We start from the raw sequence: 19,357 nt of genomic DNA on the forward strand, positions 1-19,357 counted from the left end.
CTCATTACATACTCCGCCAGAGTTTCACAAATTAGGAGAAAGACACAGCAAGGAAGTGTCGCAGAGCTGCTGATGACATTTTTACTAGAGGTGCTGTAAGGCCACCGAGACAATTAACACGTGTTGTAGATTTTTTGCCTCATGTAGAACTGCCTCCATCAACCTTTAAACTATAATTAACCTGTGTTTCTGTAAAACCAATTTCTACATATAACATATCTATGAGCTCGGAGCCTAGACACCAGACTCTAACAATATTCCTCCACCGCTGCAAATCATTTCGAACGTGAGCTGTCTGACTGAACTCACTTCGATGTCTAAGCTTCTTTTTTTTCTGTTGGAATATTGCCCTTCCACATTTTTCCTTCTGGCAGTGCTGCTCTTCACTGTTATGGACAGCTCAGTCTGGCCGTAAGCAGACTGTCATTAGCAGAATGTGCCGTTTGTTTTGGGGTTTTTTGGTATCTGGAGCACTCTCATATACTGCAGTTCATAAAGTAAAATACATTTGTATGTAACACTTTTTGAAATTCAGTTAATAAACCGCTCTACAGACTGCCCTGTGCATCAAAGTGCCACAAACCATCCATCCACCCCAACCTCCTCCATATGTTGCTTTTTAATCAAATCTTATCTTTACAAGGCGAAATGAACTCTGATGGTACCGAGTAACAGATTATTGCTTTATAATCAGGACACAGTTTGCTAACAGACTTGTTTGTGTTGTTAAAATAAGCCAGACTCATATTCTCCACATCCTGACATGGCTCTTCGTCCCATGTTTCCAGCTCCTCTCTTCTTACTTGATCTAGTTCCAAATTCTCTCTAGTCCCCATATCTCTCTTTAGCTCCAGCCAATCCTCTGTGGTGGTCCTGTGTCCACAGGATTAGTCATTAACTCTTTCTCCTCCACTCCTAATATCATACCCCGCCACTGCTCACCCGCCATCACTGTCCAGGGCTCCAATCCAACTCTCAGTGGCAGCCTCGCAGGCTGGGGCCGAGATTAGACCTTCCATGGCGGGGCTCGGTGGGCAGCAAGCTGACACTGGTGCAACAGAGAAATCGCAGGCTGGAGCCTGACAGTTCCTGGGATTTTCTGACACTGCTGCATAATAGAGCAAGCAGGTGATGGGGACAGAAGGGGCATTACTATGCCAAAATCACCAATGTCTGTCATTGCCCAAGGACAGAAGTGTCACTAGATGGTGACAGTCTGGCAGGTGTGTTCTCAAAGGTGTTTTTTTTTTTGTTGCAGGGTTGCTATTAAAAAAACACTGTCATGTTGATTATGTTGATTATATCAACGCATAATATGAATTATGCCGACTTCTGATGAGGGTGAACTAAGTCGATTAAATTACTTTCACCCATCTGAACCTGTTTCTTAAAGTTGTGAGGATGTTTTTTGGCTTAAATTTGGTATATCACATTATTGTATGATATGACAGCCTACAGTACTGTGCAAAAGTCTTGAGCCAAGGTTTGTGATTTATTAAAACACACGTGGAAATGCAGTATATAATGAAAGACACTGTTTTATTCTAACAAGCTTGAGAGTCAATATTTGGTATGACCATCTTTATGCTTGAGCACAGTCTGAACTCTCTTAGGCAGCTTTCTGGTAATTTCTTTGAATAGTCTTCAGGAATAGTTCTCCAGGCTTCTCAAAGGACATTCAAACCTCTTCTTTGGATGTTGACTGCTTTTTGGTCTGTTCTCTGTCAAGATGATCCACACAGTTTCTGCAATGTTGAAGTCTGGGGTGGCCAATCCAATTCAGTGGCTAGGGTTTGTCAGTTGTTTGATGCTGGACAGGAGGTGTGGACAGGTAACACCTACGGCTCCATAATGAGACTCACTAGGAGAGCAGCTGAGTGAATGAGAGCAGAAAAGTTGCAGACCAGAAAAACTATGACCTGAAAAACATTCAAACCAAAATCAGAAGAATCTGTAGAGTTTGATCTAATTCAGTGTGGATTTGTTTCTGATTTCAGAAGTTACAACTGAAAAATAATTTGGTGCTTGGAAGCAGAACACAGTAGATTTGGAGTTGCATGTCCAAAGGAATGCCCATCTGCACTGTCTCATCTATCAGATGTGTGATACCACAACAGTAGCACATTTGTTTTTATGAAGTTTTATTTAGATGATCAGTCATGTTACATGAGTGTCATATGACTGGCTCAAAATAGCATTATTGGTGATGTGATTAGCTGTTGGCGCAGTGGAACTCCAGTCACTCATGTCACACAAATATTTTCCAAGTCCTCAAGAGAAAAGCTGTTGCTCTGCCCACTAAAATGACACTACAGATGTCTTTTCCTGCACTCCGAAAGCCCTGCTGAATGCATATTTTGGTTTCTCAGAGTGATGTGCTGAGCAAATTTCTTCAGTTATACGAGTGCCTGAAGTGCTTCTCAATGGGTTAGAGCGGTAAGCAGCAAAATGAAAATGGAGATTGTGAAACATCTGTCTGATACTGATATTTTTCTGTGAGCACAAAAGGTTTGTAATCGCAGATTCCCACAGAACTGCCTCCTTCCTGATGAGTTGTTTATGATCATGTGTTTTAGTATATACAGCCACATTAAAACATCTGACTGCTGAAGTGAAGGACATTGATTATCTCGTTACAGTAACACCTGTTGAGGGGTGTGATATATTAGCGAACAAGCCAACAGTCTTTTCTTGAAGCTGATGTGCTTGAAGCAGAAAGAAATTGCGATCTGAGCGACTTTGACGAGGGCTACATTGTGACAGGTAGAGGACTGGGTTAAAGCATCTTTAAAACCCTGGTCTTGTGAGGTGTTCCAGCTTGCAGGCGTCTTGGACCTTGCAAAACTGGCTCAGGGGGAAGCAAGCAACAAGATCACGGGCTCATTGGTGCATGTCGGGAGCAACAGCTGGCCCGTGTGGCCCAGTCCCACAAAGGAGCTACTGTAGCACAAATTCATGAAAACCGCGCACCACTTATGGGACTGTATAGCCCGCAGAAAGTGCCTACAATCGGCATTTGACTCCATAAAAGAGGAGCAATAAAAGATGATGTCCTGATTTAATGAATCGAGCTTTCTTTTACATCATATGGACAGCTTGTCTGTGTGTTTGTTTGTTTACTTGGGGAAAAGATGGCATGCATTATCTGAGTGTAAAATTGTTGTAATTTGTGCATCACGCAGATCCTTTGTTGACATATACCTGAGCTCACTGAGACTAAAAAAAAATACCGTGTCCTACTATTTGTTCAGGTACGGTTGGAAAGTAAGATGACAAAGAGTTCAAGGTGATGACTTGGCTCATGAACTTCCAGATCTGAGTTTAATCAAATATCTGCAGGGTATATTGGGAAAACAAGTAAAAAAAAAATCCCAAAGCAAATCCATGCATGAAGCATCACCTTGCACCTTACAGGAATTTAAAAAAAAAATCTGGTGCTAAAGTCTTGATATCGGATACGACAGGAGACCTTCCGAGGTCCTGAATTAGTGTGAAGTTCATGCCTTGAAAGGTCAGAGCTGATTTGGCAGCACACATGCGACCTACACTATTTTAAGCAGGTTGTTTTAGCAGATGAGCCTGTCTGCTTGAAATACAAACACTTAGATGCAATTGTTGCCTGGACAGATGCCAGTATACTGTCACATGTAGCATTTTTTAAACTAAATTAATAACCAAGCAACCAAGCCCTTTTAGTGATGGAAGATTTTTAATTTAAGAATGAAGGAGACAGTTATTGTGAATAAAAGTCTGGAAATACCCACTAATACTGCCAAAATGCCCAAAAGAGTTTCTGTAAATTCAGATCTTCTGCAGGGTTACTGGCAGCCATGGGCTGATTAAAAATTCAAACTAAATATTGATGTTTATTAAAATGGTACGTGATTCATATCCATTTTCTGTCCATGTCTTTAATTCTATTTAGTCTTTGTCTTACCTCCATGACCAAGCTACACCATTTACGTATGTTGTTATAGAGGCTAAAACCAAGATTTATGTATTTATTCACTGCAGTAAATGTGAATCAGTAGACTCCTGCTCACATTACACTTTTATTTAATAAGCACCGCTTCTAGTATTGAAGCAGAGACCTCAGTCTGTGAAACCTGCTACAGCATGCATGTTTTGATAAGAATATAGATATTCAGTGTTTTACACTATATTATATTTTGCCATATCTTCAGCCACACCTATGCTCTACACATAAAAAGGAAAGTACTGTGTTTGCACTGCTTTACCTGTCATAGGTGAACCCAATGTTTTTAGGCCCACAGCAGGACTTGGGCTAACCATATATTAAACTTAACTGTGGTTTACAAAAGCTCTTGCTGTGTCACTGATGCAAACATAAATCTCAGCCTGGCTCATTTTTCTCCCCGTTAGGAGATTTTGGTCCTCATAGCTGTAGAGATTCACACAAAGCACACACTGTCTAACTCAGAATGTGGTATCCTAGCTCTCTTTTGCTGTCATATTGTCTTCTTCACACCTGAGGGACAGCCACAGACAGATTTAAAGTGCAATTTTTGCTGTTTTTTTAACAATAATCCCTTTTTAGGGAATTTTAAAAGAACTCCTTGTAGCATAGCAAAAGATGTTTAACTACCATACAAGAGGCTAGCACATACTGATATTGTGCTTGAGCATATTTATATCATGTACTGTCGTGATTATCAGCTACTCAGCAACCGAACAAAAGCTGCTTGTGTTGCTGCAGCCTCAGTAATAACAACAACAAATGACACAGTATATAATTACACTGCTGGTCAAACGCAGCATTAGCTTACAGAAACAGTCATTAGTCAGCTGCTGTCTTGTTGCTTTGCCATGTGGGCTCGCCACTTGCAAGGCAAGGAGCCTGGTGGGTTGCCAGCTGAGTGGCAGGACATGGGTAAGCATTAAAATATGAATGGATTTGTCTCGAGTTCCAGATGGAGCTGGATGATACCTTTGGTCTAGCTTTCCACCAGACCAGAGTGTTAGCAGCTCCAGCCCCAGAAAATCGCAGTAGCACTATTAGCTAAAGTGACAGAAACATGCAGTCACAGCTCCGACAGTCAGACAGCTTGTGTTCAGTGGTCTTCTGAGGGGTGCACAACAAAGAAAGTTCAACATAGTCTGGCTTTCTTTGACCTAAAACCACAATCAAAATAAAGGGTATTATGTGTCGGGGTTATCGGCTTTCTTTGTCAACTCGGGCTTTCTGCTTCAGGGTATGTGCACACAGACATGAAAGGGGGCGTCTGACATGTCATTTGACTCCTCTTCTGCACAACATGGACCAACTGAGAGCTGTCTGGTTAGCCAGGAGAAACAGGTCATTAAGACCTATAAAGAACAAAAACAAGAGACGTTGGTAGAAACGCCTTAATACATGTTAATTCCTGTGGCAAGATGAAGGAAATGTGCAAGTGTATTTATGCACTACAATACCATTACTGCACAGCTTTGGCTCAACTGGCTGTCCGCAGTCATTTTTAGAGCCTATCATTGGGAATATAATTGGTATAAATTAGCATGAATGGGTCATTTTAAACTAATCTTAAATGAGAGAGGCTCAGCATAAGTTGCTTACACACTGATTGAACTTGGCTGTTCACTTTCTGTAAATGTAAATATGATGCTGGGTTGTGGTCATTATGCTGCAGTCACATTAGGGACCATGACACAGCCAAAATTATTGTAACCGTGTACACTAAACTTGCAATCTCATTGACTTGAAGTGGTTGCTGCAAAGACAGGGACGAGGTCTCTGACCACTTGAGGTCAGTTGCCATTTTCAAAGCAACTTTGGTGCATCAAGGTCACGATTACATGTTAATAAGACAGAGTCAGTCTGCTAGCAGTTTGTGATTGAACATGCTCGAATTGGTAATTAGACGCAATCTGTTTGTGATACTGAGATCAACTGTGATAAATTGGGATAAAACCACAAATCTGTTGCAGAAATTCCTCCAGAAATAGTGAAATCACTCTTTAGTGATTCTTCCTTGCGACAAGAACGTAGCTGTCATATTTTACTCCGGTGCGACTGGGCCATTAATGGGTAAAATATCATTCTTTTTTGCTATCATCTGATGCTGCCTTAGGAATTAATTTAAAGGAACAGTGTGACATTTTGAGAAATGTTCTAATTTACTTTCTCTGTGCCTGTCTCTGTATAACATCCCTTCACCTACTGAGGCACATAACTCCCCATTAAGTCACAGATTTTGATTGTTATGCATGGTTTTATAGACATTTTAACATGTATCTTGTTTGTTTGCAAGCTTAATAGACAGAGACATGCCAGCGGTTTGTTTTCCTGCTGCCACCCAATAGATGAGGCAAACACATGCAAAGACTTTTCATTAAGCATCACCAAAAATAAATGAAAAAAGGGATGAAGTGTACTTGGCCAAATGATCGCCTAATTCAAGCTGCACGTGGAAAATGTGCAGGAGCTGTAGTTTTTGTCAGGTTGAAAAAAAAACATTACAGGATTTTGTGATGTTGAGGTGCTTAGAGGCCTCACCCCACAGGTGTTTCCACTTCATATACCTAATTATATCACTTCTCAGCACTGTGGATGTGTACACACTGTGCTTGATTGGCATGTTTACACCTGCTTTTCTTAGTTTTGTAGCCCCCTGTCAAGCCAGAATAACGCCTGTCTGTGTTGTTATGAGGTAAGATCTAATTAGCAGACATTTAAAATGTTGCCTTAATATATTTAGGTAACTTTACACCATCACAGTAGGATGAAGTGCACCACAGTACCTATCCACGGAAGCTTCGCACTGTAGCATTGGTCCAGGTGGGCTACTTGTGTCCCAAACAAGCCGCATAGGACACGATATTTTTGCAGAAGGACCACTCAACAAACCAGAGTGCATCACAATTTTCCACAAGGGTCGGATAGAAAAAGCCAGAGACACAGAGAGAGCGTTACTCGCTGCCAGCTCATTCCTGTATATTCTTCACCTTGTGCAGGGGCTTGAGTGTAAATATGCCAAGGTTAGAGAGGCCTAGCTGCTAGTGCAAGCTGAGAGGGAAATTAATTGAATTTCCAACGAGCATGCTGATGTGAGATATGGCTTGGAAATTCAGAATCCTTGTGGGCCGTGTATATGAGGACAAACAATGGCATGATGGAGGGAAGTATACACCAAGAAAGAAAATCATTGGCTAAGTAATGGTGACTGCTTGCATATTTGCCCCGATGGTGCTAGCTGCCACATTTGAATCAAATTAAATGGAACTGAAATTAAGCAGACACAAAGGCGTGAATGATTTTGTGAGGTTGATTTTTTTAAATCCATTTTTTCAGCTTAATAGACAGTAAGTGCTTTGGACCAGAGCTGTTGCTTTGTCATAACGCATTAGTGATAACAAACTTAAAATAGATGGGTGTCCTCTTAAAGAAGGAGCAGTGTGCAGTGCTTTCTCCCCGTCTTATTTAAAGCCCAATGTGACTTGCTTTAGGCTAGTTTAGCATATTTCCGGATTAAAAGCAGAGTCTTGTCTGGGACACAACAAAGGAAGGGGCTGCTCAGAAAAAGGTTAGTGTAAACCGCCGCAAATATGCAGGGAAACGGCACAAAAGCTGATTCCACACTCTGTTGTTGGGGAATCAGTGCAGTGTGAAATAATCCCGAGCTCTTCCAAGTTCTCAGTGTTACTTTATGAATCCTAATTTTATGGCATGTTTCTCTCGTAAGACGGCAACATGTGCCATTATTATTTGTTCTGTTTAGATGCCTTCAGTTAAGTCATAATTCTTTTAATTAGTAAAGAGTTTTAATACCTGTGGTTTGTTTTGGTTTTTTTTGGTTTTTTCAACAAGTGAATAATGTGAAAGTGCATATATAAAACATACACTAAAATCCTATGTTAGTAACCTGAATGTACTTCCCCTGAGCTCTGGTTGATGTTGGTGACACATCCTGGGCCATTTGGGTTTAAGGAGAACAGAATGCGTGATCTAATCCGCTTAAAGCAGGGAGAGATGGAGTTTTAGAACCATAATTCATATTTTTAATCCATTCATAAAGGCTCTGACCCAGTTGGGAACATTGTTTATGGATTATGTTACATTAACATCCCCTTTGTTATTGCTGATGGAAGTTTTACCTGGCTGAAGCTGTGCCTGGCATTTGTGGGATTTAGACAGAGGTCACCGTGTGTGTATTTCACTTTCAATTTTAGCAGGTTTATGTGATGCACACACATTCACGGACAAAATTCATGGAGTTAAGTCTTACATAACCGCAGCACTGTGAGAATGATCGGGCTGGCTTGTTAGTCTCTCTCACGACCAGTTACGCTAACCTCGGTCCAGGATGCAGCAGCAGCTCGAGTCTCATTCGTGGCCGAACTTTGCACTTGGTTAGGCGAGGAATGGTACTTTGACACGGCGCCGTGGATCTGGGTATTCAGGAATAATCCTTTGTAGATCTTTACAAACATTCATAGAAAGATTTAAGCAGGCTTTTCTTGTACAACCTTGCGAAATCTTTGTCAAAACTGGTGTGAGATAAGTAAGGATTATTTTGGACTGTGAAACATGCAAAGCTACTCTAGTAGAGTCCAAGAATATAAACATATGGATTTGGAAATGAGCAGAGTATTTCCTTTTAATGATTTCCAGAGTGGCTGCTATAAGGGATTACTGCTACCTCATTTGTTAGCATTAGGGGTGGAACAATTCTGAAACTGAGACTGAATACAAATCCAGTCATAATACAAACATCAGCAGTTTGGTCTCTTGGTTTCTTAATGCTAATACCATGAGACCCATGTGGAATTGGTTATGCCTCCTTAAAACTGCTTCTTTTTTATTATTCTTCCTTTCTGAAAAAAAAAATCAAACTGTGGTTTTGGAGAAACAACAGGTCAGCGTGCTCACAAAAGCTCAAATATTGCAGCTTGTCATATCACAGTCGAGTAGCACTCCTTAGTAAATTCAGAACGCCAGCAACACAACTTTATTACTATACAATAAAATATATCTTGTGTTTTTGTGGTTCTGACAGGGTCAAGTAAGAATTCAAATAATATTTTATCGCATTGTTACAGGGTAGGGCCGGGTTTGTGCATGTTTGTCATCTCTTTAATTGCAAATAATTTGCAATTGGATTATAATAAAGCTCAAACCAGTAGTGAATCTATCCTGGTGTGGACATTGTCTGACTTATTGTGCGATCAGGTCAGACTCCAGTAAGCAAAATTTATCGTGGCAAACCCACTGCAGCCCAGCAGCATTGCTTCTTCTTTGGTGCATGGATTACTTGCAGTGATAAACAATCATGTTAACAATCGATCTTTTCTGAAGGAGAAGCCCATTTCTCAAACCGGCTGGAGAATGAAGATCCTTGAACTCCGGCTGGATCAGTTCGAGACTGGAAGTAAATCTTTTCTTTTCTGCTTCCACATGTAAATGAATCGCAAGCAATTTTTTTTGCTGGCTTGCACCGTCAGTAAAAGAAGCTCCCAGAGCTTAGGAAGAGTTTTGCCTTTTAATTATTTGACTGCAAATAAAATACCCTCATTCACAGCCTTAGAAAATATAGCTTAATGGGTTTTATGTTATGTCACTGTAGTTCACATGATGTGTTTCTGTGCCAATACCCACCAAACACTTTGATGGTTTCATTATTTATATCACTGTCATTATTGTCCCATGCCTGATTCATTTTGTCATTTGCGTCAGTGGAACAACCGCCCTTGGCTCACATGTTGGAGAAGCTTGGCTTCTCCTCACTGGCCTTATGGCTGACAAATGACTTTGTGAAACGCGATATGGTCTCCCACAGCAAAAAAAGGAATAGAAATTGAATCCTGGCCTCTGTCGGCAGTCTCATCTGTCATCTTTTCAATATTGATGTCCATTATGTTTATGGATTATTTGGCTGTCTTCTGTACTCTGGCCCAGCTCGCCCTGTCAGATCGGCCACTTGGGGCAGTGTCCCCGTAGATAATGTCACTTTGATTGATGGCTTTCATAGTTTAATTGTCAGCACGGTCTAATTTTAATGGAGCTCTCCACACAACAGAGAGATTACATCTTAAATGAGGCAGGGTTCAAACTGTGTGTAAGGTTGCACTGCGATGTTGATACAGTGATACTGTACAATAGATTCTGTATCATCATCCCAGGCCATTATCAGCTACTTAGCTCATGTTCATTGCTTCCTGGATCACTTTTCATGGATCGCATGTCGTTTTACGGGAAGAAAACAGCCCTCGGTTAGATTTATCACACCTGCCAGTAGGCATAATTTTGTTTTGCTGGCATGGTACATAAATTTAGTAGCCTGTACACAGGACATTTGGCGCACACAGTCAAACTAAGCATTTGGATAAGGCGTAATTCATTAGGTACACATAACTAAAAACATTGATGCACAGCTCGTAATCAGTCAGCTATGTCATTTGTCATATGCTTACAAGTCCAAATGTCAAAACATGGACACTTTAAATAATCAAATGAAACAAGCCCATTTTTTTACAGAGTACAACAACATGTTGATGGCTGAACATAAATAACTTTAACTGACTGTAACTAACAGTTGACATATTACCATTAGTTTTAACCACTAATCAAAGGTTTCCCAATATTTGAACCTTTTATATATTTCATTGTAAGACAAAATCTCAGACTTCCCAAGGGTTATGTATCACTGATTAGACATCATCACATTTTCCACAATACAAACTCATTTTTACTTTTACAATTATTCTGCTCTGAATCCTGATTAAATGTGTAATATTATATAATTTTTTTACAATATATGGCCAAAACATCCTTCAATCTTAGCCAAATAAACAGGGGGTTTGAATAAATTGCTGTAAACATGTTAGATCTAAATTGTAAACGCAATTCAATTCAGCTTTATTTACATAGTGCCAAATTACAACAGCAGTCACCTCAAGGTGCTTTATATTGTAAGGTAGAGACCCCACTATAATATAGATAAAACCAATCAAACGACCCCCTTTGAGCAATTACTTGTCGAAAGTGGGAAGGAAAAAAAACCCATTTAACAGGAAGAAACCAGAGGAACCAGGCTCAGGGAGAGGCAGCCATCTGGTGTGACTGGTTGGTGGGTGATCGAAGGGAGAAGGGACCAGAGATTAATAATGACTAATGATGTAAAGTGATGTATAAAGATGGGAGTGAAGAAGAAACACCAGCAGCACAGACCTATTGCAGCGTAACTAAGGGAGGATTCAGTGTCACCTGATCCAACCCTAATCTTGTAAATAGAAACTTTTGAAAAGGCATTCTGCAGTAACAGCAAAATGTGGGGTCTTCACAGTATGTTTCAGCAGCCACACACAGCCACATGTAGGATATATCAGCCTCCATCTCTCTCTCATCCCTCTCCACCACGCTCCATCTCTCCCCAGTGTGTTTGCAACCAAGGTCGTAGTGGTCCTGCTCTGTTTTCCAGGGCTGTGTGGGCTTCATTCATCATCCCAATGATGGGCGCGTTGGGTGTGTGTCTTTGCGTGTGCGTGCTTGCGTGTTTGTCTTAGTGTCTGTGCCGACGTGCAAGCCTGTGCCGGTCTCTTGTTCCCTCTGTACGCTCGCTCAAATCAACAACCCCCGTCTCTGTTCTCTCTTAATCTCCTTCTTATTTCACTAATGCATCTACATGAAGAAAGATGCAACTGCACCACACTGTCACACATGTGGTGGAGAATATGCTTGTTCAGGAATAATGCATGGTTATAAGCTGATATTCAACCAAGGGGGAGAGGAAGAGCATGAGAGTGAGGAAGAAAGAAAATAAGAGCAACAAAGAATACAAAAGTAACACTCACCCCACTCAAGTCAATAGTTAGTAGAGGCGCTTTTGGCAGCCGTTACAGCCCTGGGCCAATATCAATAGGTCTCTATCTGCTTGGCACATCTGGACGATGCAATTTGTCCTCTATTTTCGCTTGCCAAAGGACTTGAGCTCTATCAGGGGAGCGTGAAATCTGGATCGGTCTGAGACAGAGATGGTCGTTTTTAAGTCATCACACTCAGATCCAGCGTTACCGCCATAATCTGGGCTGCTGAGTTTTTTTAAGACCGTATAACCCTCTTTCACCGAGTCTCTGCTGAGTCTTCTGGCAAATACTAGCCTCGGTGTCACGTGAGGGGTTTTTGATAGGCATAAAGCAGTGGCAGACGAAATCACTCCAGCATTAGCAGGTCCTATCTCAGCTATGAAAGCCTGTAGCTTATTCAGAGCCGATCATTCGTAGACATTTTTGGAGGACGGGCTACTTCTCCTCTACTTATATTTTTGCTTTACTATTCAGTGCCTTTGTGTGTTGTTCGGTAGCTCCACGTCAGCCTTTCCTTTGAATGTGTTTAAATTTAGTTCTCTGATAGGTAATTTAAACACGATTGTCTCACAAGGTGCATTTAGACTGAATGCAAAGTGAATTTTAGATGTGCCGTCATTGCAAATGAAGCCAACAGAAAGCCACACAGCACAAATAGACACATGCAAATTTTCAGCGGATGGTGTGAATTGAATTGAAAATGTTTTAACTGAAATGCGTAAAGAACATGTTGTCCTGATTCTTTATGACTCCAGTTCATGAACATTTGTAGGTAATAAAAAACAAAACAAAACGAAATGAGCGTGTACTGGTGGGAAATTATTATTATAGATTCGAAAGCGTGTGTGCAGTCGCAGAAACGCACAGTTGCTACATATGTTGGTAGTTAACAGCTACATCTGTGCAGCTGATCTGTTTGCTGTTGGGGGTGAATAAACTGTGTTCACATTTGCACGGAAATGTCACCATTAGATTGGACTGCAATGTTCCTTTTGTCATAATATGCTCGTAAAGTCACAATCTGTGTGAGAAATGATTGTGGTTAACTGCTAGACCTCAGTTGCAATTCACCCAGAATCACAAATATGGTTCAGGGACTGCACACTGGATGTCCCTGCTTTTATTTCACAAGTTACAGGAGCCGAACAAATCGACCAGCGCCTGCTTTCAGCACAGTGACTCAGGCAGCTGCTGCAGTTAAATGAGCTCCAAGCTTGTCGCTGGTGTCCTCCCTTGCAGCAAACCGTTTTTTCTACGGCAGCCTGGAGAATGCATAGCTAGCGCCACCAGTGGAGTGATGAATTCTGCTGTTTTTTATGTGAATTTCCGTGGATGCATGCATGGCTAATCTCCATACACAGTACTAAGGGGATTAAGAATGCTCTCTAACCCCCAGATGAAGGTCCACAGCACCTTTGTGACTGATCCACCATTTTTTACTCCTCTGTCATTTTATCTCTTATCCTGCTTATCTCCCCTTTAACTCACATTTTTCCCTATGATCTCTTCTTCTCTGCCTAGTAACTTAATGCTAAACGTCCCTTCTCTGTTCTTTCTGTGCCTTCTTCTCTCCTCTTGCTGTAGTCTTGCACAAAATCTGCATTTCATGTGTTTATTTAGCCTGATTAGATTAAAACAAAAGGAACAAAGGGAAGGCAGGTTTTCTTAGAGATGAAGGTGAGGCTCTGGACCGCTTTGGTCCAGGCGTGGATCGATATTAGGTGATGTAGGAGCTGGCGGGGGTGATTGTGGGGGCAGCAGAGGGGCTAATCATTTCAGTCATTACGCAGCCGTGTCTCCTGATTCCTGGGATTAGCAGGCACAGAAACACGGGAGATGTTGTGTTAGTGGTACATGAGACTCTATCGGGGATTTGGAAGGTGGAAAGTACTGCCTGTCCCAAGTTGCTTTTGGTAATTGTGTCTGCAATACTGAGAATGGGGATCTGGGGAAAAGTGCGTGAAGTGTTGGCTGCAGTGCTATGGAGAAAAGGACAGAAAGAAGCAGGCACAGAGATAATCCTGGCATCTGTGCCATGCATGCGCGAATACACATGTAAGAAATACAAGCGGGCGATACAGATACGTGCATGGGCTCGCTCTCTCTGTCTCCCTCTCCTTCTCCCATGTGCAACTGTGGGAGAGTAGAGCCGTGGGAGAGCTTACATGCTCGCCTGCCCACAAGCCTTTATTTGAAGCTGATCATTTGACAGAGTACAGAGAGGCTGGCTAGTTCTGTTGCCTCCAAGAACTGAAAATTGCTGCAACCTGTGTGTGTGTGTGTGTGTGTGTGTGTGTGTGTGTGTGTGTGTGAGAGTGAGTGTGAGAAACAGAGAGAAAGAGAGAATTTCACACACCAAAACATACATGACAGGTGGAAATAAGGGAAATTACATTCACGTCAGTGGTCAAAGAGTCACAACTGGCTAATTCAATCAGCTGGAGTCTCTGCGCTGACAATACGCTAAACTCTGATGTGAGACAAAACCCAAGTCCATATAATTGAACTGCTATGCGCTGTTGAACACTTGAGAACAACACTGACAGAAGTCCTTGGAAGTATATGAATTAACAGACATGGATTTTTTTTTCCTGGCTTCTGTTAATGGGCTTTAAAGGGCACGTTAGCAGATTTTATTTTATTTTATTTTTTGTTTACTTGCGATAAAGGCAAGTATTCAGCCTCTGATTGATGTTGTGCATTGCATACATCTCTTATATTGTTTACGTAGATTTATAACAAAACCTCTGACTTACAAACTGAAGAATTTGAACAAGATGGCAATTACCAGAGCAAATAGGTTATAAAGAAAATATACTATTGAGTTACATTGTGCAAAGTGAAACTCCTGGAGTTTTGGAGCTTGACTTACCAGAGGGAAGAAGAAATGTTTTAGAAGATAAAAACTTTAATCAATATATTATTTAGCAGCTAAAAACAAGATAAATGTGTACCTTTGAGGGTATAAATTGTAAGTGGTACATTGACTGGAATTTATATGACACATTTTACTCTTACAGGGCTCTCAATACACTTTTAATTGAATGAAATTTGTAGGCAGGCATCATGTTTTGTTCATTGTGGTTACACTGTATATAAAAAAGAACAAGGTTAATACACCGGAATAAATCAGTATAACAGCTAAACATTATCACTTTAAAGAGGCAATTTATTTATAGTTCCATATTTTTATTCTACTCTTTATAGTTCAAATAATCTGTATTTATCCTGTGTTGAGCCTTGGTGTAGCCCTTAGTTTGTTCAGCCTGAAACAAGCTGTTGTAGCACTCTTTGAGCCAACTTCTGTGCTCACCACCAGAGCTGTGTGTCTGATATTGTGACTGTATTAAGGATATCCACTCTCACATACATCAAGCTATCATACAGATGCAAGAATACTTTATGAAACATTTCTGAAACTGAGCTTTTAAAGCAGTGTAAACCCTGAGCTTTTGGCTCACAGAGATTACTTTTATATATGCTGAAACCGCTACTGCTGATTCTAAATGAGCAAGAGTGGAAATTTCTAATGGTGTTATCTCAGCCCACAGAAGGCTCAGCCACCTTCTGTTCAAATGTTCTGTTTGCAGTGCAGAGCCAATCAGAAGACAAGCCAGAGAGGCTAGGAAGCTAAAACATCTTGTTTCAGACTGAAGACAACCTGTGAGTGTTACACAAAGACCCAGAATACGATAAAGGATGAATATTTTCAAATATGAATCATGTAAATCTCTAGTAAAGCTCGTGACTAGTTGACATGGATATATGTCCTGTGATAGTCCAAGAAGATGGATGCAGGTCATCTACCAATTGGAAAGTTAGGGTCTCCAGTATCCATGCCAAAGTTTTCTTTGGCATTCTGCTAAACGCTAAATTGCCCCCGAATTCTGAATGTTAAATAGACAGCAGATATAGATGGAAAAAAAGTGCTTGAGTGAATGAGAAATGCTGTATAAAGAACTTTTGAGTTCTCAAGTAAAGTAGAAAAGCAGTATAAAAGAGCCAGTCCATTTAACCGTAGGTAGTTCAAAGTCATCTACTGATTTTTTAACTGGAGAATTAGGTGAACAAAACTTTTACAAACAAAATTTATATGTTTAAAGCATTTATAAAGTAAGCGTGCTATTTGTTGATTAGACATTTCAAAGTTAGCCTAAAGTGGAACTTGAAAGAGGTTTAAAAAGACAAACTAAGCAAAGGGTTTCTCCGTGCATTCACGTTAAACTCGATGGCTACACACCAACACCGTTTCACATTTTGTATTCTTGCCAGCCCTGTGACCTGAAGGTAAAGTGGTGAATTCAAAATGTACATCTTTTCACATGACCGCAGATGTTCAGCATTCAGAGGACATGCTGCCTTATTGCCATGGCTGCCGTCTAACACCTGCAGCAGCATCAGACGCAGCTTCAAAAGAAAAGGGGGAAAAAAACACAGAAAGCAAAGGCAGAGCGTCTGAAAGGAGCTTAACATCCTCAGCAAAAGAAGTTTTCACTCTTGTAGGCTGCATTGTGGGATTGGACACAAGCAAAAGGCACAGACAAAGCTGTTGGGATAATCTGACCAATAGCAACAAAATTCAATCTGAGAGTTATGGATAAGAAACTTCACATGTTAACAGTCAAACAAAGCAGACCTAACTGACTTTGACCTTAAAAGAAGAGTCAAACTCAACTTAAGCCTGAGAGTGGAAAATCAGGTTAAAACCTTTCTACCAGAGTTCTTTCCAATTCAATCCAGCGTGTCGCGAGGGATCACAAGAAATAACAAAAGTTTCTGAAGGGAAAATGAAAGATGTGACACAAGGGAGCAATGCGTGGTGGCAGGAGCGTGGGTGTCTGTGCAAGCGTGTGTGTGTGTGTGTGTGTGTGTGTGTGTTGGGGAGATTAAAGATATGACATGGGGAAATGATGCCAAGTTCCACCTCTTCGTCTTCTTTTCCAAAGTTGTCCCCACGGGCCCTGGTAAGTTTAAAAATAGAGCTTGTCTAATGGAGAAGAGGGCCGAAGGGAAAGGAGAAAAAGCACGAAAGAGCGTGCAGATTCCTCTGTGGTAGGAGAATGCAATTTGAGATTGGCCAGATTACTTTTTTTCCCCCCCTTTCTTCTCCCCTTCAGCCGCTCATGAGGCGTGATATGCACCGGTGGGGTCCCTAAGCCACTATAAGCCTGACGCCAGTACCTACACCGCCGCCAAAGAGTCGTCGCACTCTCAGAGCGAGAAAATCAGCGAGATGAAATAAAAGAGGGACTCCGAGGAGATCAGCGGGGATTTGAGAGAGATAGATGAGAGTCAGGCGAGGGACTCGAAAGGGGTGGAGGAAGGGGGTAAGAGTGAATGGATGAAGGAGATAGCTTCGCTGGGATTATGACGGGATATGGCAGAATGTAAATGCACTTGTCTGCTTTCTCATGGTCACATTGTGAGAGGTTGGAAAGAACCTGCTGGCTTTTAGACAACAAGCAATAGAAGAAATGGCAGCAACGAATCAGTCATCGCATGTTTCCCTCTGTTTCTCTCTGTTTCTTTCAGGAGGAGAGGGCTCAGCGGAGACTGGGCTGAAGGAGACGTCCACCTGTGACATTTGCCAGTTTGGGGCAGAGTGCGATGTGGACGCAGAAGATGTATGGTTAGTGTTCCCAACCGAAACGCTTGCATCTACCATTTTTAAAGCCAGTGAGCTCATGTCGGTCCACAGTCCACAAGAATCAGTACTCCTTCTACCGTAGTGGTCGCAGCTTAATCAAACTTGCGCTCAGTGATCACCTAATGGCTCTTCACCCAAACTGCGGTCATGGTCAAGGTCACAGTTTGTGCAGTACAGCCAACCACAAGAAAACCTCACGCATTACAGTTTCACTGGCAAAGGATGGTGAGTCAGATGAGGTACATCACTAATGTTGTCAAAGCCTTGTCACACAAATCATGTTATTTTCATCATAAATATACCCCTTATGTTTGTTATTTGAGACATTTTGGCAAGTTTGAACACAAAGAATTCAAATAAGAGCCCTCCTTTATCCTGCAGACGCTCAGCTCTGAACACCCACTGAGGTTTAGTGCATGGCTGACCATTTCATTTAACCTCAATTACTAGAGCAGGGCAGGGAGAGAAAGGAGATTTTCGCTTATTCTGGAAATCCAATTACTATCCTTACAGGACTTGGCAATGTCAGGCCAAAAATGACTTTGACTTACACAAGAAAAACTAGTTCAGTGATGAAATAACGTTTGTCATAGATTTAACCATTTGCTGCAGATGAGATGGATGCAGGTAATGTGTTTTTTGGCTCGCCCACATGCATTAGCGAGGAGGCAGCACTAAAAACATCCTCAGGGGTACATAAAAACACGCGTGTTCAGAAGCCAATTAGAAGGAGGCTCAACTATTCCAGCAAAAGCATCAGTGCTTTGTGCAGCATGAATGAGGCTTAAATGAACCGACGTTACAGATTTGGTGTGGAACACCGTCAGCTGGTATCAGCAAAAAGGAAGGTAGCGCTTCTAAGAAATCCCAGATGTACCGCTACAAATTAGAAGTGCCCTGAGAGTATGACTCTATCAAACTGCTTGATGTAATGGAAAGATAATGTACCCGGGTGTGCAATAACCATAATGCCAAGGAATGGCTTCATGATGCATTCTGAGCCCTGTTGCAAATACTGAACAGCTGGAGTCCACTCCTCCCGATGCCTCCCACTTCCACAAATGCACCTTAATATTCTGCTAAAGCACATAAATTGATTTATTGGCAATTTCTTAATATCCAAAGGGAGAATCCATAAGGTCACAACGGCAGAGTGTGCTGTCAATGGTTTTGCGCACAGAAAACCAAAAACATTAAAGCAAGAGGAGCCTTGAGCATATTTAGCACAAGCTGAAATAAAGACAATTATACTCTACATAATGCAGGGAGGGAGGAGACAACGGGCGAGAGAGGCAGTAAAAGTCAATAATGCATCTCGTTAAAAAAGCAGTTGACATAAACAGACGTATGAATATTTCAGTGTCCTTTCTTGTAAAAACAGAAACTACGAGTACCCTTTAATCTTTCAAAAGCCCTAAAGGTGTTTTGATAAGAATGTTTCTGGCGAATAATCAGAAAGGTAATTGCAAACCAACAGCAGGTAATTTTCATCAAACAGCACCCAACAACTGGCATAATATAAGATCATTTTGATTAAAATGACAGGTTATTCCAATCAGGAGGCAGCTGAGTTTAATCAAACAAACCGTCAGCTGATGAAACAATGAGTGGAGAGAGATGAAAGTAATCAAATACCAGGTGAGGATAAAGTGATGTCACGTGTAAAGTATTTTTCCTATTTTCGCACAAGCAATGCAGATAATAATTAAGGAATAATGTTCCTCTGCAAACTGTTTGCTGCCATGTAAAGCGTTGCAATGCTCTGAGATATATGGGACCTGACGTGGGCTGATAATCAAAATGAAGTGGCGTCTCGTTGTCACTTAATTATTCAGTTTCGTGTTTATTTCTTGTTAATTAGTGCTTGCTAATTAGCGAGGTTAAGTGGTG

General features: G+C 41.3%; 1 protein-coding gene across 1 annotated transcript in view; it reads left to right on the plus strand.

Moving 5' to 3' along the window:
- Positions 1 to 19,357, plus strand: part of tmeff2a (transmembrane protein with EGF-like and two follistatin-like domains 2a) — a 129,016-nt gene that overhangs the window by 82,311 nt on the left and 27,348 nt on the right. The window contains exon 5 of the mRNA XM_005450459.4: positions 17,353 to 17,449. Coding sequence (XP_005450516.1) covers positions 17,353 to 17,449 — 97 coding nt within the window. The remainder of the gene's footprint in view (positions 1 to 17,352; positions 17,450 to 19,357) is intronic.

Source organism: Oreochromis niloticus, linkage group LG16 (assembly GCF_001858045.2).
Source record: "Oreochromis niloticus isolate F11D_XX linkage group LG16, O_niloticus_UMD_NMBU, whole genome shotgun sequence".
Taxonomy (NCBI): Eukaryota; Metazoa; Chordata; class Actinopteri; order Cichliformes; family Cichlidae; genus Oreochromis; species Oreochromis niloticus.